General features: G+C 44.5%; 1 protein-coding gene across 2 annotated transcripts in view; it reads right to left on the bottom strand.

Annotated features, from left to right (window-relative positions):
* Positions 1–369: 369 nt before the first annotated feature.
* Positions 370–25,687, bottom strand: part of LOC119164403 (atlastin-1) — a 25,645-nt gene continuing 327 nt past the window's right edge. Inside the window, exons 2-11 of one of the 2 annotated variants that reach the window (XM_075871616.1) lie at positions 21,656–21,735; positions 16,808–17,132; positions 15,545–15,757; positions 8,789–8,998; positions 5,629–5,793; positions 5,522–5,575; positions 5,157–5,228; positions 4,956–5,090; positions 1,950–2,388; positions 370–648 (exon numbers count right to left, since the gene is read on the bottom strand). In XM_075871616.1, coding sequence (XP_075727731.1) covers positions 644–648; positions 1,950–2,388; positions 4,956–5,090; positions 5,157–5,228; positions 5,522–5,575; positions 5,629–5,793; positions 8,789–8,998; positions 15,545–15,757; positions 16,808–17,110 — 1,596 coding nt within the window. In that variant the 5' untranslated portion in view covers positions 17,111–17,132; positions 21,656–21,735 and the 3' untranslated portion in view covers positions 370–643. The remainder of the gene's footprint in view (positions 649–1,949; positions 2,389–4,955; positions 5,091–5,156; positions 5,229–5,521; positions 5,576–5,628; positions 5,794–8,788; positions 8,999–15,544; positions 15,758–16,807; positions 17,133–21,655; positions 21,736–25,687) is intronic. The other variant, XM_075871615.1, reaches the window with a different exon arrangement.

Below are 25,687 nucleotides of genomic sequence, written 5' to 3'. Positions count from 1 at the left end.
GCAGCCTTCGGAAACTGCACTTAGGCGAGTGTGTGGCGAATACAAGCAATATCGCGACGAAAGCGTGGTGCTCCCTTTGCGATGGTTACGGAGTACTTTTAAATTTATTTTTGTTGTATCGTAAGTAGGTATTTCAATTATCGGACACATGATTCCACTAATTCTTTAAATCTGCAGGAAGGCAACGCACGTGGTCTCTCTCTTATTGTAGCGACTTTTTGGCTACAACTGAAACCATTAGAAATTTTGTTATGAGGCTCTAGAATTCTCAGGGACGCTGCTGACAACATGCAGGTCCTTTGTCAGTGCCCCCACGGTGAAGCAAGTAATGTGACTGGGATTGAAATAAACATCGATATTTTTAGGGGCTTCGGGATGGTAAAAAGCAATTTTATTACAAAGCACGCCACGTGTATGTATAGTAGCGACATTTTTGGCAAAATTCTAAAGAATGACCACTTTTGGCGACTTTTCACACGTCGTTTCACTCGAAAGTCAGTGGCAACCTTGGCCAAGCCCGTAGTTGTGCTGTGCAGCGAACAGTTTTGTTTATCACGTGCCTTGGGCGAGACGGCGATAATGTTTCGCGCTGGGCGTTTTGCTTGGAGATCACAGGTATGGTACTTGACTTTCGGAACACCTGCTATCCTGCAAAGCAAGCCACACAAATTTGTTTGTTAGCTTGGCTTGTGAATTTCCGCACACCTAAAGGCAGCTTGTGGACTCAATAAAATATGGTGCGACAAAAAATATATTTTGAATGCCTGTTCAGCCAAACTATAGGCACTTGAATCGAGGTCACTTTCCACATAATGCACAGCAGGAAGAGCTACGTGCAATGTTCTGCCGAAATAGCCCAAGCACGAGATTAGATCCGAATGCTGGCTGATCGCCTTGTATGCATATTTCAATGACTGGAAAAAACACTTAGATTTAGGTGCACGCCAAAGGAAACGAGGTGATCGAAATTTCTGGAGCTCTCCACGACGGTGTGTCTCATTATAACATCGTGGTTTTGAGACGTAAGACACGAAAAATTATCATTTTTGGTGTCTTATTATTATCAAGTTATTATCATAAAAATTATTACGAATGGTACATAGCCACGCTTCAAAATTTCGGAAAAAACGGCCATTGGTAATCACCACGGAGCAGCGCGTTGACTCTAATTTAGCTGGAGAAACCGAAACCAACGCACGAAACTGCGAATCTACCATTCACTTTGACAACGTCCTCAGTGAAGACACTGTCACAGAGAAGCGCTTGACATTTAGTACAACTTGGCATGCGTCAATTTAAAATTTGTTCTCCACGACTTGCAATGAACGTGAAAATTTGTTGCAATATTTGCGAATGTTCAACTGTGCATCAGCACTTCGCATGAGTATAGCGAAAACTTGGTTATATTGTTTATGCGCATCAAAAAAAAAATTGTGTTATAGGACATACGACACAGAACATACGGCATGAGCACAGATAACCATGAAGTATCGTATGCCCAGCAGCTTTCGTGCTTTATCCACCTGGTGTAGGGCAAGACTTTTTTTTTACAGGGGGTAAATTGCTGGTACTTCAATCTGCCACACTTTTTTTCTCAAACTAAGCGTTCGGTTGGCTTGTATCGCGACAATGTATTACAAGATTGTGCACACGCGCTGCGCGCTCGCTATATCGGAGGCCATCCTTTCGTTTCCCAAGATTACTGCCAGATGGCGCGCATGTCTGACGCAGCGCCTCGTGAATCCTATTCGCCGATATTTTCGCACAGAACGTCAAATAAACGTTTTAATCACTCCTTCTAGACGCCAGACTATCGTCTTTAGATGTCATTTTCCAGCGAAACATGCAGATACAGGGCCATTTTTCTTGCTTTTCTGCAGACCAGCTGTCTAGTTTACCAAGCGCTTACTCTGGGCTATACAGCAATGTGAAAGAAACCACACACGTACCAAACCATTGGCCTAATTTTTTCTTCAATGCCACGAAACAGCCGCCAGCTGTTCCGGCTGCTGCAGCTGCCACTCCAATACGTATTACGGGAACAATCCCGTCAAGCACTCCTGCCGCGGGCACAAAAACGCTGAGCGCGACTCCTATGCCCATCACGGCATCCGCAACATGCGTTGTCCACCGATTTGATTTCTCCTGAGCCTTCTTGGATTTTTCGTGCTCCATCTTTTGGCGAGAAAGGTTCTGTGCTTCTTCTTGTAGCTTTTTCTCCTTCTCTAAAACGCCCCTGCTTTTCTTTCTCAACTGTTCTTTCAAACTTCCAAGCTCCTTTTCTTTCTTCTCCAACGCTTGGTTTTTTTCATTGAGTCCCCTTTCCTTTTCCCTCAAGTCTGACAGTTTGTGGTCGTAAGAAAAGTCCTTGAAGATCGTCCTGATTTCCTGCGAATGACATTGAGAGATCACCGCATAAATAACGTGCGAGCCAAGCGTGATTAAGTGTGAGTTCTCTCTCTCTCTCTCTCTCTGACCTGCAATGCTGAATATCGCAGCATGCCTTGTTGCAGAGAGAGAGAGAGAGACGAGAAAGAAGGAAAGCAAAGAGGTTAACCAGATGCTAGTATCCGGTATGCTACCCTACACTGGAGTTTGGGAATAGGGGGTTGAAAGAGAAAGAGAGAGTTAAAAAATAAATAAGAGAAAAACACCTCGACTCGCTCAAAAAGGCTGCCACCTTCTTTCTACAAGGATGCTTATCAATAGAAATATGTGAAACGTGTGCTATGGACAACGGTCCAAAAAACATAGCAGTTTGGTTCCCCGCGCACCACATTAAAGCATTACAATACAATGCGGTATACTGCGATGAGGAATCGTGAATAAGGGATCGTGATCTTCACTAGTAAGGGGCACATATGGTTCTTGTACTAATATGCGAAAGCATGGCGTGTTTGAGTGCGGTGACCACATTAACGTCCTTACTTACCGACGCCAATGTCACGTGATAGTATGACACGATTAAGACTGAAACTAACCGCACTTGAAACGGGGTGGTGAAACGACGACAGACGAAGGCTCTGAACTAACAACCAATGGTTTATTGTTTGGACGCGAAATATACGTGGAAGCTTTGCGGATAATAACAACAAAAAACACAGTGACTGCACAGAGATAAACAAGAAGTGATCATGTCAGATTCGTGGGAAAAATAGGCAGTGAAATTTTCGACAAGGAGCGGATTTTACGACTGCACAAATAAACCGATCGTACGCTGACTAATAATTTCTGTGTGCAATAATATTGTGAGTTTCCCTATTCTCACGTGTTCTTTGCTGTTTGTTTGTTGCCGTAAAAGGTGATGGAGGCGGAAATGTTGTAGTACCGTGTGCTCAGATTTGGGTGCACGTTGAAGAACCCCAGGTGGTCGAAATTTCCGGAGCCCTCCACTACGGCGTCTCTCGTAATCAAATGGTGGTTTTGGGACGTTAAACCCCACATATCAATCAATCAATCCGTAAAAGGTGCACTGACGCACGTGGCTTACAGGCACGTGCGTTGGCATGCTGAGCTAAGTGACTAAGCACAGACCAGCTAAGCGAGTACGCATGCCCTGTAGCCGGTCGTTCAAGCTTTGGCCCGTTTGGCCGATGTAACAACGTCCGCACGTGAAAGGAATCCTGTATGCTACAGCATTCTTGCGTTTCGTATTTCCGTCACGAAAATGACTCGCGAGATAAGTGAGGCTTATCGTTTTTTTTTTTTTGCACACGGGAATGATTGCGTGAGCGAGCTAGATATTTATCAGCTTTAATGTGTATGTAACTCAATGAGAGCCACACCTCCAATAATAATATGATCATCCTATTGGTGCCAAGCTGAGCATGTGGAGAGTCCTGCCTGTGTAATTTTGCGTTTATCAAACAAGCCATAGCAGCAAGAGCAATCTTCATTGTTCAAGTCTTGCGCTATCAATATTTCGCACAGTGGCTCGCAAGCGAAAACAACTGCGATGTCAGTGGGAACTAACACATACTTTCCAAATAATAGCCTGTGCAATGGCATATTTTATTGAACAAAAATGTTTGCTCATTACGGCATTATGAAAACGGGCGGGCTGGATCTATCAAACGACTGTAAAAGAAAAGAAGAAGACTGCTTTTTTGATTGATTTATATGTCGGGTTTAACGTCCCAAAACCACCATATGATTATGAGAGACGCCGTAGTGAAGGGCTCCGGAAATTTCGATAACCTGGGGTTCTTTACGTGCACTCAAATCTGAGCACACGGGCCTACATTTCCGCCTCCACCCGTAATGCAGCCACCACAGCCAGAATTCGAACCCGCGACCTGCGGGTCAGCAGACCAGTACCTTTAGACCACTGTGGCGGGGCAAGACTGCTTTTTTACCCCCGCCATCATAGGCGAATGCGTAAAGAATTCTGTGAGATTTCTTTGTGAACTTCATTGCATCTTCGATGGAGGCGCAAATGCTGTAGGCCTGTGTGCTCTGATTTGGGTACTAGTTAAAGAACCCCAGGTGGTCGAAATTTCTGGAGCGCTCTACTACGTTGTCTGTCATAATCGTGGGCTGGTATTGGGACGTTAAGCCCCAAATATCATCACTTTTTTGTTGACAATAATGTTTGCATTGAATCAGTTTACGGGAGAAGTGCTGAATGCAACAACGAAAATTATGCTATCGTGTACCGTGCCATTAGTTGTAGTGCCAACCGCACGCAATACAGTTTATTCCAGTGGACCGCGTTTGCTGTGGTTGTACCATACATGCCATCATTGCCCTATACATGCCCTATACATGCCCTAGACATGCCCTAGACATTGCCCTATACATGTCATCACCCCTGTGGAGGAGAGTTTATATATGCCATCAAGGCTTCCTGTTGTCTGCACTTTACGTATGACGCCGGTGACCCGTCAGCTTACGCAATACAAACGCAACTCTCTCGTTTAAGAGTACTAGATAAATATGCGAAAGTTCTAACAAACCATTTCGAGAACGTCCAAGTATCGCCTTTCGATTATCGGACCGCCAATCTTTCGAGCGTCCCGAAATAATTTCTTGGCTTCTTCTTGCAGAATCACGTGATTTTCCTCCAGCTCTTGAAAGTTTTTGTATGTCACCTGCATAAAACAGTGGCATATAATCGAGATGGTGAAAAAAATATGTGACGCTTGTTAACCCCCAACCTTAGGGAGCTGTTCCGCGTAGAATGCCTTGGCTTCCTCCTTCGCACTTCTGTTGCTTTCTTCAACTGTCGCCTGGAAATACATGAAAAAAAAAGTAATCATTTCTAATTCATCGTCCGAATATGTTGAGAAATCGTATTAGCCTAATGTGACTGAGGTGGCCAACGCATCACCTTAAAAATCAATTCAAAATGTTAGCATCCCTTAGCACTCCTTCTGGTAGAAACAAGGCTATGCTACTGTTGTCGAGTTATTCCACGTTTATTCTGTACAGTTATGCATATATGGAAAAAAAATACTTGAACAACTTGAAGGAGCATGGTATACAGAAGGCGTGTTTCTGCGAAAACCAAATGAAGTCTTACTTGCAGAATTGTTGCTACACGAGGCTGTTGCTCTTTGAAGACGTCGGTGTACACCTGCGGAAATAAGTTAAGCCTAAATGCGTCAAAAGGAGCTGCGTACAGGTTACCTTGAAGTAGTTCATCAGATGCTCGCAGGTGATTCTCTTTCCAGCAATCTCCTTGGCGGTAAGATTTTCTGCTCCAACGAGCCATGGTACTAGAACTCCCAGCTCCCGCTTGAAGTCGTCGTCAAGCTTGCACAATCTGCCGTCAAACGACTCTCGTGTTGTCTCCTGCGCGATGGAGGCAACCATGGTGTTGCAGAAAGCGCACACATGGAAGACATTTACCGTTCATCTGTTCGTATTCCAATTCACTATCGCGTTATTGCAAATGCGTTCCGCGAAATACCGGAAGGGTTATGAAAGGAATTGTGGAAGGCAGAAGCCGCTGTGAAAAGGATATAAAGCGCAATAAAAAGGCTATATGAAACGGAAGTGAGCATCACACACGCATTCGTATTGGTCCCAGGTTCGACCCCAGAACAGCACAATTTTTAGCAATGCAGCTGTTTAAGCAGACCGTTAGTCCGTGTGTAGCGAACAGTAAATGATCGCCATCTTGAACGGGCACGTGGTTTCTTCTTCCTTGTCTGCTTCGCACTCGGAACACGTGCGCCAACTTGTCCGGCGTGGACTGCCATAACACTAAGGAGAAAGTGAGTGAATACAGGAAGTGTGAAAGAGAAAAGAGTTAGAAAATGAAGAAATATAAAGGAAACGGAGACACAAAAAAATGAAACGATAGAGAAAGATATTGAGAGAAGGAAATATATAGTAAGAAACAGACACGATAGAGAAAGATAGAGAAAGATATTGAGAGATATTGAAAGATATTGAGAGATATTGAAAGATGAAACGATAGAGAAAGATATTGAGAGAAGGAAATATATAGTAAGAAACAGACACAAAAAGGATATGAAGAAAGAAAGAGCAGGACAGTAAGACAAGGAAAGCAAGAAAGAAATAAGGATAGATACATCGTCCTGCCGCGGTGGGCTTGTGTCAAAAGTACTCGGCTGCTGACCCGCACGTCACAGGATCGATGCGTTGGTTGCATTTTCGATGGAGCCGAAAATGCTGTAGGCCCGTGTGCTCAGATTTGGGTTTAAATGCACGTTAAAGAACTCCAGGTGGCCGAAATTTCCGGAGCCCTTCACTACGGCGTCTCTCATAATCATATGGCAGTTTTGGGACGTTAAACCCCTCAAATCCATCAAAGGTAGAGACAGCGAAACATAGGGAACACAGAAAGAACAGAAAAGAAAGAGCGATAAAGAAAAATGAATGCCTGCAGAAAGACAGACGCAAAAATGCACACACACGAGATGGTTGAAAAAATATAGAGAGAAGGAGTAAAAAAGGAGAGCCAGAAGAACAAAGAGAGAAAAATCAGGGCATATCCACGTAGTCAATGTTGATGAGTGGGACGAAGCGCTAGAGGATTTCATCGCTAAACCGTGAACTATCCGCGGATATTGCCTACTATATCATCAAAGACGTGACGAAACACTGTATATATTTATGCAAGAAATAATATTATTCGTTAGTGATAGCTATACGTCGCTTCCGTTCCCCCTTAATTATAACGGATTTGTGGTCGGCGAAGTGGTGGATCGGTGATGGGGCGTAGTGGGATGTTTGCAAGGGTGAAGTAGTGGGCAGTTTGGAAAGGTGGAACTATAGGCGGTCACGTACAAACAAGGAATGAACACAGTGGCAGAATTTACGGTTCTTTAACACGCACCTACAAATACACGACCATCTTGCATTTAATATTGGCTGCTTCTAAACAGTATTTGCTTTATGGTCGGTGACCTTGGTGGATCGGTGGTGGGGCGTAGTGGGATGTTTGCAAGGACGAACTAGTCGGCAGTTGGCAAAGGTGGGACTATAGGCAGAGGTAGGTATTGTCAGTGCATTCAAAAGCAGATGCTTGACCATAATTTGAGCCACTAATCCGTACGAGGCTATTATGTATTCATTCCGTTCGTTACCTCTGCATGTACTGTTTATGCACTGTATTTTTACTGTATGATGCGCAAAAGTAATACAAAAAAAGCAGACGCTTGGCCATGTGGTAGAACATCCGCTTGCCATACAAACGACTTCGTTTCGATCCCCACACTATCGCAAACGTGCCAGGTTCTATCCCCATTCGGACCCAGAATTTGCGTCCCTTTCGTCCCTTTCGTCCCTTTCGATTTGCGTCCCTTTCGATTTTTCGGTCACGCATGAGATAATTTTTCTCTCACAACCAACGACGCTGACATCGACGCACACCGACACCGGAATTTCAATGAAACGAGCTCTTTAATGCTATCACGTTAAAATAAGTGAACAAGCCAATAGTGTCGTATAGGCGCTCGAAGCGTTTGGTATATCGGTCCTTTGTTGAACAAATTCCAAAGCCTTCTCCGGGTTTTGCCTTTTTGTACAGCATGCCTTGTGTCTGTAATCTGACTTTCCCGGCGCAGGATTGGCGAAATAAAGAGTTGAATTTTGAGCACGTCTACTACTGCCTTCGCCCACGTCAAAACCTTGTGACATTAACGCGTTAACTCGTCTCGTGTTGCTTCGCTCATGTTGCTGTTGGCATCGTTACGCCTGCCTAAACAACTGCTTATGTAAAACATATCGGTCTCTTCAGCAAATACTTGTGCGTACGACATTTTTACATAAGTTTAACATCATTTCTTAACGCTCCATTAATTACGATGGTGTCACCTTTCCTTCGCATGCTTCAGATAACGTCGATTTCCAAGGTACGTGGTATCTGCCAATTCTTTTTTAATTCGAGGTTAGAGAATGGATCATCACCGGCATCGTGTCATAAATGTCATGACCTACCAAACGGGCTTGTCATGGCATTTCTGTTATAAAATTCAATTACTTCGTTGTCGCGTGCATATTATTCCCCGATTATTCTGGTGCGTATTCCTTTAAAAACACCGTTATTTGTTAGGATCACGGCTTCGTTACGTAAATGCAAGATGGATGTATGGATGTATAGATGGATGGAATGGAATGGAATGGGATGGGCTGGAATGGGATGGGCTGGAATGGGATGGGCTGGAATGAGATGGGATAGAATGGAATGTTGGAATGGAATGTTGGAATGGAATGATAGAATGGATGAATGGATGGGATGGATGGCATGGGATGCGATGGAATGGAATCGTAATGTTTTTCCATCGCATGTGAGGCCCCCATAGTTTGGTACGCTTACCTTTCCCAGGTGAGGCATGAGGAAGCACTCGATTGACGAGAAGCAAGAAGAGAGACATTGTCGAATGCTATTTTTATCTTGGTCTTTTGTACTCGTTGACATGAATTTTTCTAAGAGTTGGCGACCACCCGTGGCACCATAGGCTTTATCCGGGAACTGCCAGTCCCTAATAAGAAACGCAAGCTTCTGAAACATGGTTTCTTCTGTGTCCTGCAATAGCAAGGAGGCATAAGTGATTAATTATTCTCGCTACCTACGCACCAATTACACGCTTCATGTCAATAATGGAAACAAATGCGCGAATGACTCGTGCTTGGTACAAACGAAAGTATGGCCATGACGAAGCCGGAGACATTAGTTGACCTCTCGAATCCAAGCAAGAAAACTCGAAACGTAAATTATTCGACCAATGATATTAAGTTGTTCATTAAGCATCGTGTTTATTGATAACATGCTACCTGACTGTACGGGCATTCGTCGTCTGCTTGACTTTTGCTACCCGGGGCGCTGTGCCTTATGGCGCAAACTTCTCGGGAACATGAGTACGCTCTGAGCTATAGCAGCAATCCTGTCAGGAAAACGGTGCGAAGAACGCGATGGCAATGTCGACAAGAACGAGCGTGACGTCACAAATGCACTCAAGGCTGTTTTCAAACAACGCATGCGATTTTGTCAGCGCCGCTGTTCAGTCAATATTCCAACGGCGCGGTGACGTCAGCGTGCCACTGTGGCGCTATCTATACTTTTTGCCAATTCAACATCGCACGTTCTACAGCAGGCGTGTTCGTGGACCATTTTTAATTGATTGATTGATTGATTGATTGATTGATTGATTGATTGATTGATTGATTGATTGATTGATTGATTGATATGTGGGTTTTAACGTCCCGAAATCCCTATAAGATTATGAGAGACGCCGTAGTGGAGGGCTCCAGAAATTTCAACCACCTGAGGTTGTTTGACGTGCACCCAAATCTGAGCAAACGGGCCTACAACATTTTCGCCTCCATCGGAAATGCAGCCGCCGCAGCCGGGATTTGATCCCGCGACCAGCGGATCAGCAGCCGAGTACCTTAGCCACTAGACCACCACGGCGGGAATTTTTTTTAATTGAAAATAGCTCATTTACCCGGTACACAGGGTTTTACATGAGTGGTAGAAACAAAGAGGTTAGTTGACATTTACAAAATGTGACTCAACGGAATGCTTGAAATGAGCGTGGTTGACTGAAAGACAATGTCTGAGGGAATATTTTTCCACTCGATGGCAGTCTTCAGAAAGAATGATCTTCAGGTGCATGGCGGTGCGTGCACGGGGAGGGTATACGGCTTTATCGGGGCTGATGCGATAAGAGATGTGATAAGCGGGATTCCCCTCTGCGGTGGTCTAGTGGCTAAGGCACTCGGCTGCTGACCCACAGGTCGCGGGATCGTACCGCTGCTGCGGCGGCTGCATTTTCGATGGAGGCGAAAAAACTGTAGGCTCGTGTGCACAGATTTGGGTGCACGTTAAAGAACTCCACTACGGCGTCTCTCATAATCATATCGTGGTTTTGGGAAGTTAAACCCTATGTATTAATCAATCGATCGATGAGCTAGATTGATGGGATAACTGCTACGCATAACATGAATAAACTTATGAAAGAGTCTTGCAATTTTGAGGCGCATGTGGAAACTAGGCAGACCTACCTTTTTCTTTAAGTTAGTTACACTCTCAGTTTGTCCTCTTTCGGGCAGGCTATTTCATTTCACTAGCGCAATGAACATTTCCACCCTCGAAGGCGATAGCGGTGCGCAAGCAGCAATCTCATGCAGCTTGTCTCACTTCTATCGAATATTATTGATAATTAAATGAAGAGCTTACTGTTATACTTACAGTACACATCTGAAATTTTTTCTGCAGTGACAAATTGGTAACATCGCCTCCATTAGGAAGTAAATTGCAGCCTTTATCGCCGCTATTTCCACCAGGGGTGCTTGCATCCTAGCTGTGAGTGTCATGTCATGAGCACAGCGAAATTGAATGCTAGTCATCGTAGCAGTGTCAGTATATGGCCTTTCATTCTTCATGCCTGTATGCGTAGACTCTGTGGTTGACCTCATAGATTAGTCGCATCGCTCGCTGATGTTGAGGCGTGAAAGTTCTCCCCGGAAAGAGCAAACACAGTAGGTGGATTCTGTCTTCCCCGTGGACGTCTGTCAATCAAACTGATTGACGCGCAGTATCAGGTGTGAACTTGTTGATTCTGAGAAGGCCCCAGCTGCAATGCTGACAGTCGGGCTGGTATGAATGTGAAGGGTTTAATGCGATTCACGCTATGCAGCAGCTTCTTTGCATATAAAAGTTTATATAACTTAGTCAGCGTGCACTACTTGTCTAAAGCTGGAACCATCAGAGAAGCTTGTCATCACTTAGCTTGCGGTTTTCTTCACTACATCTACTCAGTATTCTCGGTCTAATTCGGAGTGAATACCGAGGCAGGTCTGCCTCTTTTTTGATGGTATAATTAGCTAGATCTTCTTTAGCATGTGATTGAATAGCTGTGTTCCAAATTCAAATGCTTTAAGTACCCATAGTTTATTAAAGTTATCAACAGAGGTTGACTGGCAATGTCTTAACGCGTACAAAACTAATTAGCATGGTCCTAATTATTGAACGCCTAATTAGGCATTTTTATATTGTGCTCCTATTTACACAACGGTAACAAGCACGGTAATAATTAGGTCGGCCCTACGATGGCTAGGTTTAATTCGCTTGGTCGTAGCATATCTAGACTGAATTAGCTAGGAATACCGCCTAGCAAAGAACCAATCAGCCAGGCGCACTTGCTCTGGAATCGAGCAGACGATAAAGAACGCCCCGCCGTGGTGGTCTAGTGGCTGAGGGACTCGGCTGCTGACCCGCAAGTCACGGGATCGAATCCCGGCTGCGGCGGCTGCATTTTCGATGGAGGCGGAAATTTTGTAGGCCTGTGTGCTCAGATTTGGGTGCACGTTGAAGAACCCCAGGTGGTCAAAATTTCCGAAGCCCTCCACTACGGCGTCTTTCATAATCATATGGCGGTTTGGGACGTAAAACCCCACATATCAATCATCAAGACGGTAAAGGACAGAACAAAGAAGTCTTGAGCCAACCAAACAAAGGGCTAGAATGTAAGGGGCAACTATGACGATTATACTAGTGGTCTCCACGATTAGCTTCGGGCACGTTGTGGGAAGACGCTTAGTCGAAGGTAACCTCAGACGCCATGGTACTGATTATTTTAAATCATACCTAGTAAAGGCTCTAAACACCTTAAAACAAATTTAATCAGCTACTACCTACAAAAAATCGCTAGTAATAGTGTCTGCCTCTTTTCATGCTTGAGTTCGCTTCCGCACTTACTGTTACGACAAACAAATGAAAAAAGAGCCACTGGTTTGAAGACACCACCCGAATTTGTTGACGCCCTTGACGTGACACCCCTGTTCCTTTTTAACCACTGGAGTGCTGCGTGCGCTGAGGGATGAGTTGGACCGTTTGACATGTTTGACATCATAGCGTTAAAGAGCTCGTTTCGTAAGAATTTCGGTGTCGGCGTCAGAGTCGTTGGTCCTAAGCAAAAAAATCATCTTGTGCGTGACCCGAAAGTTGAGAAAGATGAAAATAAATCCAATTATAAAAAATGCTGGGTCTGAGTGGAGATCTAACCCCATTATTTACGTGGAAAGCGGGTGTTCTGCCACATAGCCTCTCGTCTGCTTTTGAATACCGTGAAAGCAGCTTTTTCTGATCGGAAATGCAGCGAATGTAACTTTAATGCTTTACAAACACACGCATCTTTTATACACGCTTTGCAATAACACATGCAATGTTGTAGTAATATAGCATCACAGAAGAATATATTGCCATCGGGCGTCAAAACATGTGATTATCATTAATGACTTTATGGTTTAAGCCGGTACCCCACTACAAAAGGCACACACGTCAATGCCCCCTCAAAGCCACGTATAGAGCAAGTTCGAAAAGATTTCATGCACGAAGTGCTTTGAAGTATACACTAGAAACCAAATAATGCTATAGCGTTTAACTTTTAAAGGCGGGGCATAATTTTTCCCGCATTTTTTTCGTGCTGTTAGCTCGTTCAAGTGGGGAAGTCTGCTGAGCTTGGAAACATCCCGAGTCTAACCAAACTTGGTTCCTTGCACAGCACTATGCTATATTCCACGAAAGCACCGAAACATAAGCTGAATCAAACGAACCTGACCATTTTCGAGGCACGATTATGTGACAAATGGTTGTACCGTGCGATGAACGTTGCCTTATTGATTCTGTAAAGTTTCTCGATGGATTGCTTCGCATAGAAAGCTCGAAAAGCTCACATCGATGTTCAAATGGCCCTTACGCTAGTTGATTTGAACAAAGTTAAGTCAATTAAGCAGATGCTTGTCAGAAAATGCGATCAATTGTGGAATTAATGTCAGATCGTTACTTGTAGGCAGAGGCGCAAAGCGTGATCACAGTATGATCAGCACTATGCCCAAGCAAGGAAAAGATGGCGGTGCGCGTACCAACCTCCTATCATGTCACCTGGTTGGATCCTGCTCAATACATTCAATGAGAAATATTGAAACCTAGAACCCCATTTCGGCAGAATTAACTCAATTTCGATGCCACATGCGATGTGTCTTAGCGGTAAGATTTCAAACCAGGCTCACGGACGACGGCTGTATACGTTGAGTTGGCGACATTAGGAAATTTTTCATATTAACAACCAAACCCTATCTGCTGCCATCATGTGAAGCGAACGATGCAATAGGCATGTAACCTAAAATGTTTGCAAACAGTTGCGCAAAAGAAAAGCTGTCTACGATATGCGTGCAGGGGCTCGTTCTCCTGAGCCACTGAACTGTTCTGAACATAGGTGCAATGGATACTAAATGCCTAGATGCGTCCGTTTCCCCTTATTTGTGCCACTGGTATAATTAAAGCTATACGAATAGAGAAGCGGACAACTCGAATATTTTACTCTGCGAAGTTACCTAATGCGGTAAAGCTTCCTCCTGCATTAGCTTCTGCGGTGATGGGGCATCAAACTGTATGCCTCACAAGATAACTGCGAGGTGTCATTTAATTCGCCTTACGTAGTGTTTAAGTTTCTTCGCTTGCTTGAGTCTGCTTATAAATGTAGTTTTCGGCCAATATAAATAATTTTGGGGGTTGAGCGTGCAAGACAAGCTATGTTTATGAGAGACATCGTGACTCGGTAATAATGTTAACAATTTCGGGGTTCTCTAACTATTACCTACCATGAAAAAATCAAGGGCTTTGTGCCAAAGAACTTCGAGCTTCGCCTTCAAGAGTAGAACGTGACAGCGTAATTGGTACCCATGCACAGCGCTTTCTCAACTGCTAGCCTGCTTCAGTTTTTGGTGCATGCCTCAACCATGCCAGAAGGAAACGAATGACAGTGCACGCGACAGTGGCCCTTTCGAAGTATCATTCAGCGTCTGTAGCAAGCGCAGTTGTTAAGTGCTCCCTATATTACATACGCTTACTATTCCTCTTGTCAATCATCGAAGGGCCTTTTCTGCGTCTGCAAGGCGCCATGAAATTCTGCGCAGCTTTGTTGATGCTTTTGCAGCTTTTGTTGATACTCTTTAAGGCACCTGACAGTAATCAGAATGACTGACAGCGCTGCGTGCGATGTTTGTGGCACCGACGAAAATGTCAAACACCTGCCGTGTCACTGTCCTCGATTTGCCTCAGGGAGAGGATCACTTGGCAACGCATTGCGCGTACAGGATAATCGGTCACTTTCTGTCCAGGTGGTATTACAGCACCGTCCACGTTTCTCTACAGCACGCTATTGGCACTGAAAACCATCCTGTGCTTTTTTTAGGACAATGGCTTTGTGTGAACACCCGTGACTGACTTGCAGTGAGGTTCTACAAGCTGCAGTAAATTTACTGTCTCTTCCTTCCTTTCCTTTCCTTTTATTCGCTCCCCTCTCTTTGCCATAATTCTATTCCCCTTCCCTAATCTACCAGTGTAGGGTAGCCAGCCGGAAGCTTTTCTGGTTGACCTCCCTACTCCTTTTTCCATTCTGTTTGCTTCCTGCCCTACCGATGGTGATAATTCATTAGGTCTTCACATAATGTTGTGGGCTGGCTTTAAAATACCCACTCATTGCGCGATTCACATGTTTTGACACCCGGTGTGATTCAAGGCTGATGTCATGCATTATTATTATTACATGCGCTAACGGGCTTCTCTCATTACATGTTATCCTTGTAGTTTTGTTTCTCAAGTCGTTTCAAGCAATATTTTGTAAGCCAAGAAGTCTGCTTACCATGAAGGCGTCTTCGGTTTGATTCTCGTTCAAACCGAACATTCTCATTATTTCTTCGTTTGTATCTTCTTGACTTTATGGTCACGCACAAGAGGCAGATTTTTCGCCCACAAAGAACGACGCCGACAGCGACACTAACACCGGTATTTCTGCGAGAGATGTTCATCAACTCTATTGCATTAAAATGCACCATAAAAATACTGGCTGGCGGTTTCACAAGAAATTGATTTCCACAAAACGTAGAATCCGCTGAATTTCCGCTTTCTTCATTTCAAAAAGTCATTATGCGTTTTTTTACGTCCTTGTGGGCCCCAGATATTTTGAAAATTTAGCGCACAATAACATGAACTGACGATTCCATGCAGAAGCGAGTTCATAGCGTAAAACATGCATCGTGAAGAACTTTATATAGCGTCATCCAATACCTCTTGAGCGAGCTTTCCATATTCCGTCACTAGCTGCAAGTGCTCAAGGTTGTCCTCTTGCAGGTTGCGAGAAATATTGAAAATTTGCAGTGAGCTTGTCAGAATGCTTATAGCGAAAAGGTTTGTCGCCTCGTCCGCTGATGACTCGCTGTCGAACGCTCCCTGTGTGTCCATGAGCACCACGGCCAACTCGTCGCCCGTAGACGTAGGCACCTACGAACATGCATTTTCTTGTTGAATTGAAGTGGATTCAATTGACTTTATTTGCAATAAGGCTGCTAGGTTGACCAGGCAAGACGAGCTGCAGTGAGCAGCCTGAGAGGAACCTGGTCACCTCAGTTTCACAGTGGTCGAACAGAAGCACGCCGTATACATAATGCATGAATTGACAGAGCAGCAAAAGCAGTAAAGAACCATGGTCAGAACTAATAATCAAGGTTATGTAAAAATACTGTAAACACAAAGGAGGACAATGCCATTCTGATGAAGACAAAAATGACAACAGATGAACCCATGGCAGCACAAGGAATCACATAAATATGTTACGTAGCATTTTTAGCGACCAAGAGAGGGCATCGAGACAATTTATTTTATGGTCTCGACGTTAGTACGTCTCATCCACACACACTCAAAAAAATCTTTGTGCATCGTGCACAAAGCCGTGCAAAGAGGTGTCACGGCAGAACTGATGGGCACGCTTAAGATTCTCTGGTTAACCCCCTGTACCAAATTCTTGGGCGGCGATTGAGCGTGAGCCATTGAGCGTGAGTTCATCATTATGATAACTTACTTTCTGCGACACACGATGAACACCAACCATAGCAGCTCTGCTGTAAAATACTTATTGCTGCTATGTATCATATGCAACTGGTCATATCCCGCTCCGTTCCTGCCTTTTCTGTTAGCCGTCTGTACGGTATGCATCGGCGATGACTGAGTGCATGCCGGGTCATTCTGGCAATATTTTTTTATTGAACACGAAAAACTTCTACAATAACTCTTCTGCAGTAAAAATAATAATGTCTTACTCATACTACTATAACGCTGTGTGTGTGAGAGAGAGAGAGAGAGGGGAGTAAGCGATTTTGTTAAACAGAGCAGCGCAGCGCCACTAGCAGTCTCCTCTCATACCAGGGCATGCGCCGTAATTGAGCGAGCGTTAGACCGCAGAGCCGTCTAGTGGGCGCTCCGAGGAATAGTGGGTGCTTTGAGTACCATAAGCTGCTTCGCATCTAAAAAAGAAAGACGGAGTAGTGATCTTACTAGAAACACTTCGTCCCACAAAAGTATGCCTTGGGTGTGGCGCTCGGAACTGGTGCTCCAGCTGAACCCTTGGACCGGGGTGTCCTCGTCCTCCATCCACTTTGATTTGTCAGGGTTGGAAAGGTACCGGAGCAGGAAGTTCATCAGGAAAGACTTGCCCGTGCGGAAAGCGCCAATTATGGACACCACAGCAACAGCCTTGTCCTTCACTTTGGGAGCCAGCAGGATTTTTCCTAGCTCCTCTGTATTCAGCTGGACAGTGTGGTCTTCTCCGATGGACACAATCTGCACCTGCTTTCCCATGTTCACTAAAGTGCAAGTATGTCTGGAAAAATATTGGCAGACAATGAAAGTCGCATTTATACTGCGAAAAAAATAACGCTAACAAAGAATAGAATAAATGGTAAATAAGGAAAGGCAGGGAGGTTAAGCAGTCCACTTGTAGGTTTGCTACCCAACACATGGGAACCGGGTAGAGTAGATCGAAAGAGGGAGAACGAAAGAAAACAAAGATAGCACATCACACAGGACCCAAGCACGCAGTCAGTACAGTCGATCAATGTGGCGTGGAACGTGACATCAGTGTCACAGCCAGGACCGTTTTTCTCAAAGACCTTATCTTAGCAGTTCTGTGGTCGCCCTCAGCTGCGATGTCCTCTGTCGACGACATGTAAGGAGAGATTCAACAGACATTTGTCTGTTGTCAAGGTACGGGCGCCACCGACCCTCTGAACATTACAAACTGGGAAGTCACACAATGACCTGAAAGCAATTCTTCCTGTGGATCAAGTGTTCTCAGACTGCGTTCCGCGGTACACATGGGTGCTGTGAAAGGCATTTTGGTGCTCCGCGAGTGGTGAGAACGGATGTAGCGAGAGACTGCAGATACTCGTGATTTACAGGGCATGTCATGAAATTTGCTATTTGCTGACCCGCAGTAACAGAGGGTGCAGTGCGCTGGTAATTTATGCTCGTGAACGCAGTTCGTAACATGTGCACGGGAATCATTCCGGCAATTATCTCGTGTATGTAAGACCTATTCTATATTATGCTTGCGTAATCTGGGATCCCCATCAGCAATACTTGATTGACGCATTGGAAAAAGTTCAAAACCAAGCAGCCGCATTTCTTAGCAACAACTATAATTCCTTTGCAAGCATCACAGAAATGAAACGAGCATTGAAGTGGGAGACACTGATGATAAGGAGAGAGAAACTGATGCTTAAATTTTTTCATTGTATATATTATATTGGAAATGCCATTAACCCTCTTGGATATTTGTTCACACCAACGTACGTCTCTAATCGTCAAGACCATTCACGAAAAATATTAGAATACCGCCACAAAACCCACTCTTTCGGTAGTTCTTTTTCGTAAAAACAATACAGGAATGGAACCGTCTATTGGATGATCTCGTCAATGAAACTGATAATGAATCCTTTTTTTCTCCCTTGTAACAACTCCTACACTATCACTACCACTAAGAATGGTTTGCTGTCTCGAAGCGTGTGGGTGTTTACAAATGCATGACTGTGACGTTGTTTTCGCTCACCAATATTCGAGTGTTCTTTTTTTCTTCACTTAACCCCTTGTAGGGCAACGGGAAATATATGTCCCATTTTTTGTTCCCCACAGAATTGCTCGTGAAAAACAATGGGACGCATCAAGCCTATTTTTTTTTTGTGCTGCCATCTACATTGAGGTTTTTACACTTCTGTTAAATCTCGTTTGGAAGCTGTACAATAGGTGGCGTTAGGTGTACATTATTTTCAAAATTGTGTTTTTTGTTTTACCGGCGGCACAAATTTCCGCATTGTGAGTCTCCGGAAAAGAATAATTCAAGATGACAAGTGGGTGTACCCTTTTCTGTGCTTCGAAAGAAATAGTTCCAGCATGTAATAATCGGGTGTTTTCAACAATAGAAGCAATACTTACTCCTAAAAGCTTTTTCGAATGGGGCCAGGGCAAAAACTGCATGACGATGGGATAAGCCTACTGCCACCGCTGCCTGCATTCGATGTGTAGTGAAACATTTCACCAACTCTTTTGTTTTCTGTTTGCTTGTAAAAACGCAGGTAAACGATTGCTGACGCGAGAGGAAGCGCTGGAATTATATTTTAGCCTTTCTGACGACCCTACGTCGAGTGATTCCGACAGAGATACAGATGAAGACTTTGCACCCGAGCTCGCTCCGCCCGATTCAGATGAGCAAAGCAGTGAAGCCGAAGCGGCGGAATCAACAAGGAAACCACAAAAGCGAAAGGCTACCTATTCAAGAAAGAAAAGGAGGCAGAAGAAAGTGCCTAGAATTTGCGACGAAGCAGAAGTCGAAGAGGAGGAGGTTGGGGATGGAATAGCAGCGAACTGGATGCCGTCATTCGTGTTCCAGAAATTTGGGACCCACAATACAGTGCAAATCTCCCGACGACACCTTGTGAAGCTTCTGCTCTTTATTTTGACGAAGGTATCATGAACACACTGGTGACTGAGACAAACCGCTTTGCCAAACAGAAAGGCCGACAGCGTTGGAAAGAGCTTACAATTGATGAACTCCGTGCATACTTTGGCATACTTCTGCTGATGAGCACAAACCCCAGACATCAAATGTACCTGTACTGGAGCAGTGACAGTTTTTTCAATTGTCCTGAAATATCAAAGGTTATGTCGTTCCGTCGTTTTCAAGCCATTATGAACTGTTTGCACCTCACCGACCTAACCAAGGAAAAAAAGAAAGGTGAAGAAGGGTACGACAGATTGGCAAGAGTGCGTCCTCTCATTCTTGCACTGAATGAAAGTTTCAAGAGACAATACACTCCATCAGCGCACCAAGCCATTGATGAGAGTATGATACGATTCAAAGGCCTGTCCTCACTGAAGCAGTTCCTTCCAATGAAACCTATCAAGCGGGGATACAAGGTGTGGTGCAGAGCCGACTCTCAGACAGGTTACCTGATTGAATTTCAGGTCTACGAAGGTAAAGGTGCAGACCGACCTGCGAACGTAGGTCTCGGTGAGCATGTTGTGCTCTCCCTCATTGACCGAGTAGAGGCTGGCACGCAGCTATATTTCGATAACTTTTTCACGTCCACACGCCTAATGGAGGCCTTGAAAGAAAAGAACATTTTGGCCGCAGGAACGGTTCGCCCAAACCGCAAGGACTTACCTGACGAAATCAAACGGGATGACAAGCTACAGAAGGGACAGTATATCTGGCGTGCGAAAGGGAGCATCACAGCTTATCAGTGGCGGGACACGAAAAACGTACACGTGCTGTCCAACTTTCATCACCCCAGCGACACTGAGGCCGTTGTTCGAAAGCTTTCTAATGGCTCATCTATATCCGTCCAGTGCCCAAAAGCAGTCTCCGACTACAATACCTGGATGGGCGGAGTCGACAAGTTTGACCAAAGAAGGAACGCATACCCGGTGGATCGACGATCGAAGAAGTCGTGGTACCGAATTTTTTACTTTCTGCTGGACGCAGCAATAGTAAATGCTTTTCTTCAAATGTAAGCAGTCAGTGAAATGAGCTACCTTTGGTTCCGGCTCGTCCTTGGTCGCCAGCTGATAAACGGGCAAACATTCAAAGGGTCCAGCAATCGCCCGTATCGAGTCAACAAAAAAGGTGCTAAACATGGCCAGAAAATGGTAGGCGTTGCTGATGAAGTCCGATTTCTGGGAGCTGGACATCACCCTCAGAAGATTGCAAAAAGGAGGCGGTGTCGTTGGTGCTCGACTGCCAAGAAAGAAGCGCGCACCAACCTTCTGTGTTCTGTGTGCAATGTGCCCCTTTGTTCAAAGTGTTTTGAACCTTTTCATGCCGGCCGAATGTAACCAAGGAGCCCTCAAGGAGCATTGGTTCAACGTGTTTTGGACTTTTTCACGCTGCCCGAATGTAACCCCGGAGCCCTCGAAGAGCATTGGGACAAATGCGTCCCATTTTTTTAATTTTAATTTAGCGCCAGTGGGACAAATGTGTCCCAGTTTTTTTTAATAAAGTACTCGTTGTACATCCTTGAAATTTCTTTCAAACTACTTCTGTTGGCTTGGTTAGTAAAATAAGACAACCTTTTTCTGGTTTTTAAAAAAAAACATATCCTGCATGCCCTACAAAGGGTTAAAATATTTTGAGTGCGCTTTTATTTGTTGAATCTATTGTTTCGATTGAAAACTATGTGGTCAAATTATAATGTGTACCTTCCCTACGTAATGCCTCACGGTGATGTAGGTCAAATGTAAATAAATAAATAAATAATTCTGCAGTTCACGATAAGAAACAAAAACTGACTGTTCAAACGACATCTTTTGTAGCTCATGGCGCACCGGCTTCCCCGTGTTTCAGTTTTTAGGCGCGATGATTCCCAACCGCGGGCCCCGCCGCGTTGGGCTAGTGGCTAAGGTAATCGGCTGCTGACCCGCAGGTCGCGGGATCAAATCCCGGCTGCGGCGGCTGCATTTTTGATGGAGGCAAAAAAGTGCTCTAGGCCCGTGTGCTTAAATTTGGGCGCACGTTAAAGAACCCCAGGTGGTCGAAATTTCCGCAGCCTTCCACTACGGCGTCTCTCATAATCACATGGTGGTTTTAGGACGTTAAACCCCACATATCAATCAATCATTCCCAACCGCACCACGTCGATATTGCGAAGAATGCAACCAAACAATTAGTTCGCGAACATATATTCGATATATTCACCCACTACGTGTGTATTTCAAGTACACACTACTTTTTATTTTTATTTTCAAGGCACGTCATTTGTAGGTTTCATAAGGGTTTTGTTTTTATATTTCCATATGTGTTTGTTAAATGATTTTGCATAGGACTTGCTTATACTTTCTGCATATTCTTACCTCTAAAATGTTCACTCTTGTATATCTTAAGTTTATGTATGCCCTTCCTGCGAAAATCTTCGTCGGGATCGGCAGTATTTCTGAAATAAACAAAAATTAATAAAGTATTCGGAATGAGCGCTTTCATGGGCGCAAGAGGCATCGGTTCACGCTGCAGCTTTCGGCTACACAAGGAATAAGTTGCAATAATAGCGACAGTTGATTTAGTTGGTGGTTCACACTTGAGAAGTAAAAACAGCGCAAAAATATGGACAAGGACAGAGGAAATGTCCTCTCTTTCTCTGTCCCTGTGTATATTTTTGCGCTGGTTTTACTTCCCAAGCTACACAAGGGTTTAGGCCAACCTTACGAGCACTGTAGTGCAGTTGTTTCTCACAGCGTAACTGCAAGAGATGTTTGATTTGTTGTTATGTAAAACGCAAAACACGCTTTTGTATATCCATAGGTTTGTTTGTGTGAGCATGCGTTTTTCGGACGACGTGCGGAGACAGCAGCTCAGAGTGCTGTATGGCCGGCGGCAGTGTTGCCAGGTGCTACCGGGCAAACAATCAAAAACTCATCACAAAACAAGCCCGAAAGAAGTGGAAACCCAATATATTTGTCCATTCTTGAAGATCGTTTTTAATAATGAATAACTAAATATCACTTGAAATATAAAGGAGACATTTACAAATGGCCTGCTTCTTTTGAACAGCGATGAAAAAAGCCTAGAGGACCATAAAGCTTCGCCTTTAAGGTGGTAAGAATTGCACGCGATAGCGACATTCTGTTCCTAGTGCGTATTTCAAACACGTAGTGCATGAAACCTTTTATAACTTGGTATGCACCCACTACGTGGCCTTAGGGAACAGGCGCAGTAGTGTGTGTGTGTCTTTTGTGACGGGTTACCGGCTTTAAACCACAAAGCCTTTATGATAATCGCATGTGCTGGTGCCCGATGGCAATGGGCGTCTGTACCATGCATTATTACTGCAATATGGAATGATGTATTGTGATTGATTATTTATTGATATGTGAGGTTGAACGCCTAAAAACCACCATATGATTATGAGAGACTCCGTAGCGGAGGGCTCCGGAAATGTCGACCACCTGTGGTTGTTTAAAACGCTGCATTGTAAAGCATGCGTACGGGACGCATATGTTTGTAAAGCATGAAAGTTATTTTCATAGCATTTCCGAGAGGCTTCACCTGCGCACTGTTCTGAATGAACTAGACGGAAATTATTTCACTGTCGAGGAGGCATTGGGACCATGGCGCTGTCCATCCCAGTCCCGAAAGGCAACGAAATCGCTGCTGCGTTTCGTCGAAGACATTGGCCTGTTTCATCGTTTGCAATGTGAAACGTGAACCCAGTTGCGCGTCAGCCCAGTCAGTCAATGACTTCTTTCTCCTCCCTTGTAACTTTCGTTCCCCCTTTCCCAGTGCAGGGTAGCTATACCAGGCTCAGCCCTGGTTAACCTCCACACCTTTCTGCGCGCCATGAACAGTGGATGAACAAGAAGCATGATTAGGTCAAAAGGCATCCCGTCCTCGCTTTCTAGTTCTTTCAAGGTACGCACTGATGAAGCACCCAAATTTAATTTAAGAGGCTAAAATTACAGTATACATGAAAAAGCACAAGGCACGCACACACACGCGAAAAGAAACGTATGACGCAAGTGCTGGCTTGCACACGCTTTATTCTGCCATACGCCAGCACACATATAAGTAACGTGTCGGATTGTGCTAGTCGGTAATTCATTATTTACACATATTATCATGTTAACATATTAATAACTTAGCAACATATTACCACATATAAGCCTCAGGCAATCTTATCACACATGTGCAACAAGGATGATAGTGTATTAGGTATGCAAAGATATTAAATCAAACTTCATGTCAGGTGTAGGCACAAAAAAGTAAAGAAGTAAGAGGAACTGAGAAGTGCGTTTGCGCTGTAATTTTAGCCTCTGGATTTAAGCTTATCGAAATCAAGCATATTCAAGCATATTCAGTTTTTTTTCTTGTGAAATATTATAACGATGGTTTCAAAACAATCTATTACTTCACATCGTAAAATTATGAAGAAATTATTTTATAGCAAGGCATTGCTCGTTTCAAGGCTCATTCCCATGGTGGGTTTCGCCAGAATAAAATGGCCAATCAATCAATCTGTACCAGGTAGATACCAATGAGCTTTGATTATGGTGACCAGAATGAACGTCAGCAGGGAACGCGAGTCAAGCCTTCTCGTCGCACTGCCAATTTCTCAGATACCCAATTCGAGATATTTCTAGTGTTTTGTCGGAGTTGGCACGAGCACCTCTGAATGATACAGCGCGTGGTCCCCCGTGATAGGGCGCTTATCAGTTCAGGGGGAGTGTTGTACATCTTATGCACTCACCACAAAGTTTGCATGGTAAGGGCATAAAGCCCGCACGACGGTCACTTCGCTCTCTACAGGTGCGCACGAGGCCCGAGATTACGATATCGCGTTCTTATCTTGAAGGCTAAGGCCGAGCGTCGTTCAAGGTTGTTTTTTTTTAACCGGATAGTCTTTCTTGGCATACTTGAACGCGGAAATTTTGGTCTCCCTGTCTGTCATACGATTCAGTCACCCGGCCAAAGTTTAAACACTTGCCGAACCTTCAGCCGTCTAGAACTGATTTGATACGTGGGTTTCGACGTCCCAAAACCACCATATGATTATGAGAGACGCCGTGGTGGAGGGCTCTGGAAATCTTTACCACCTGGGGGTTCTTTAACGTGCACCCAAATCTGAGCAGACGGACCTACAACATTTCCGCCTCCATTGAAAATGCAGCCGCCACAGCCGGGATTTGATCCCGTGACCTGTGGTTCAGCAGCCTTGTGCCTTAGCCACTAGACCACCACGGTGGGGCCAGCCATCTAGAATTCGCGGCTGCGTTCATTCCTGTGAGCAATGTCGATCAAAAAGCCAATATTACGCATATCTGAGGCGCAGCATCAACGCCTAAGTATTAGGCGGTGTGTCCCTTCACGAGAAAATACATAAATGCGTAATTCTAAAGACTCTAGTGTTTCCTATGCCGCGCTGAAAATGCCATGTTATGCACAAAAAAAAAACACTCTGCCGATGAAATGGGGTGGCCACCTGCCAGTGACCCTACATTCAGAACAAGGTCCTGTTTCCGAACATTAGTACCAGATGGCGTCCATGTCTGACGCAGCGTGCGGAGGTGGACGAGCGCATCGACACACACTAACACAGTGCCTCCAGACAGAAGACTATTGTCTTTCGACGACATTTGCACCGAACCAGGCAGATACGCGGTCAGTTTTTCTTTACTCGATATTCAAGTAAAATTCTTTCAACAGTATTAAAGGATGCGTACAATGCGTAGCAAATGAAGTTTTTCTTTACTCGATATTCAAGTTCAAATGCACGTACTTTCAAGAGTAGCACATGAAGCCACAATGCGTACCAAATGAAGCTTAATTCAACAAAGCAAAAGAGCAAAAAGAAGGGACACTTGAGTTTGATTGCTTTCTGAGGGTGAAACGTGTATTTGGCAGATGTAACGGCGAAACTAGGGGCTCAGCGTAACATTTTCCCAAGTGAAATGCACAACTGTCCGCAGTCACTGCTCATGCTACTAAGCGCAAAGAAAAAAGAAAGCTGCCTCACTAGTTGTCTGCGCTCAGCCTACTACCATCCGTCACCGAAAACGAACTTGCAGTACAACGTCTGTGACCATCCCGAACATCAAGTGCTGAGAAACCACCGACACGAATGTTGTCAAGGCGAAGACGTGGCTTCGGATATTTTCTAGCGACCTGCCCAACTACAAGTGGTCTGTTTCAAGTGGTGTAGAAGAGGTAGACCATCTCGCACGAGAGTGACCCTATTCAACCTCTACTGAAAATGGATTCGCACGAACTGATGTTAGTTTAATATGCTTACGCTGTGCACCCAACAATCGTTTCCTCACCAATTCCCCAAGTCCAGCCGATAGACGTCCTCCTCTACGAGCTAGAGGTTCAAATAATTCATTCGTTTCTGAAGA

Source organism: Rhipicephalus microplus, chromosome 8 (genome assembly GCF_043290135.1).
Source record: "Rhipicephalus microplus isolate Deutch F79 chromosome 8, USDA_Rmic, whole genome shotgun sequence".
NCBI lineage: Eukaryota > Metazoa > Arthropoda > Arachnida > Ixodida > Ixodidae > Rhipicephalus > Rhipicephalus microplus.
This window is presented reverse-complemented; position numbering and strand designations above follow the sequence as displayed.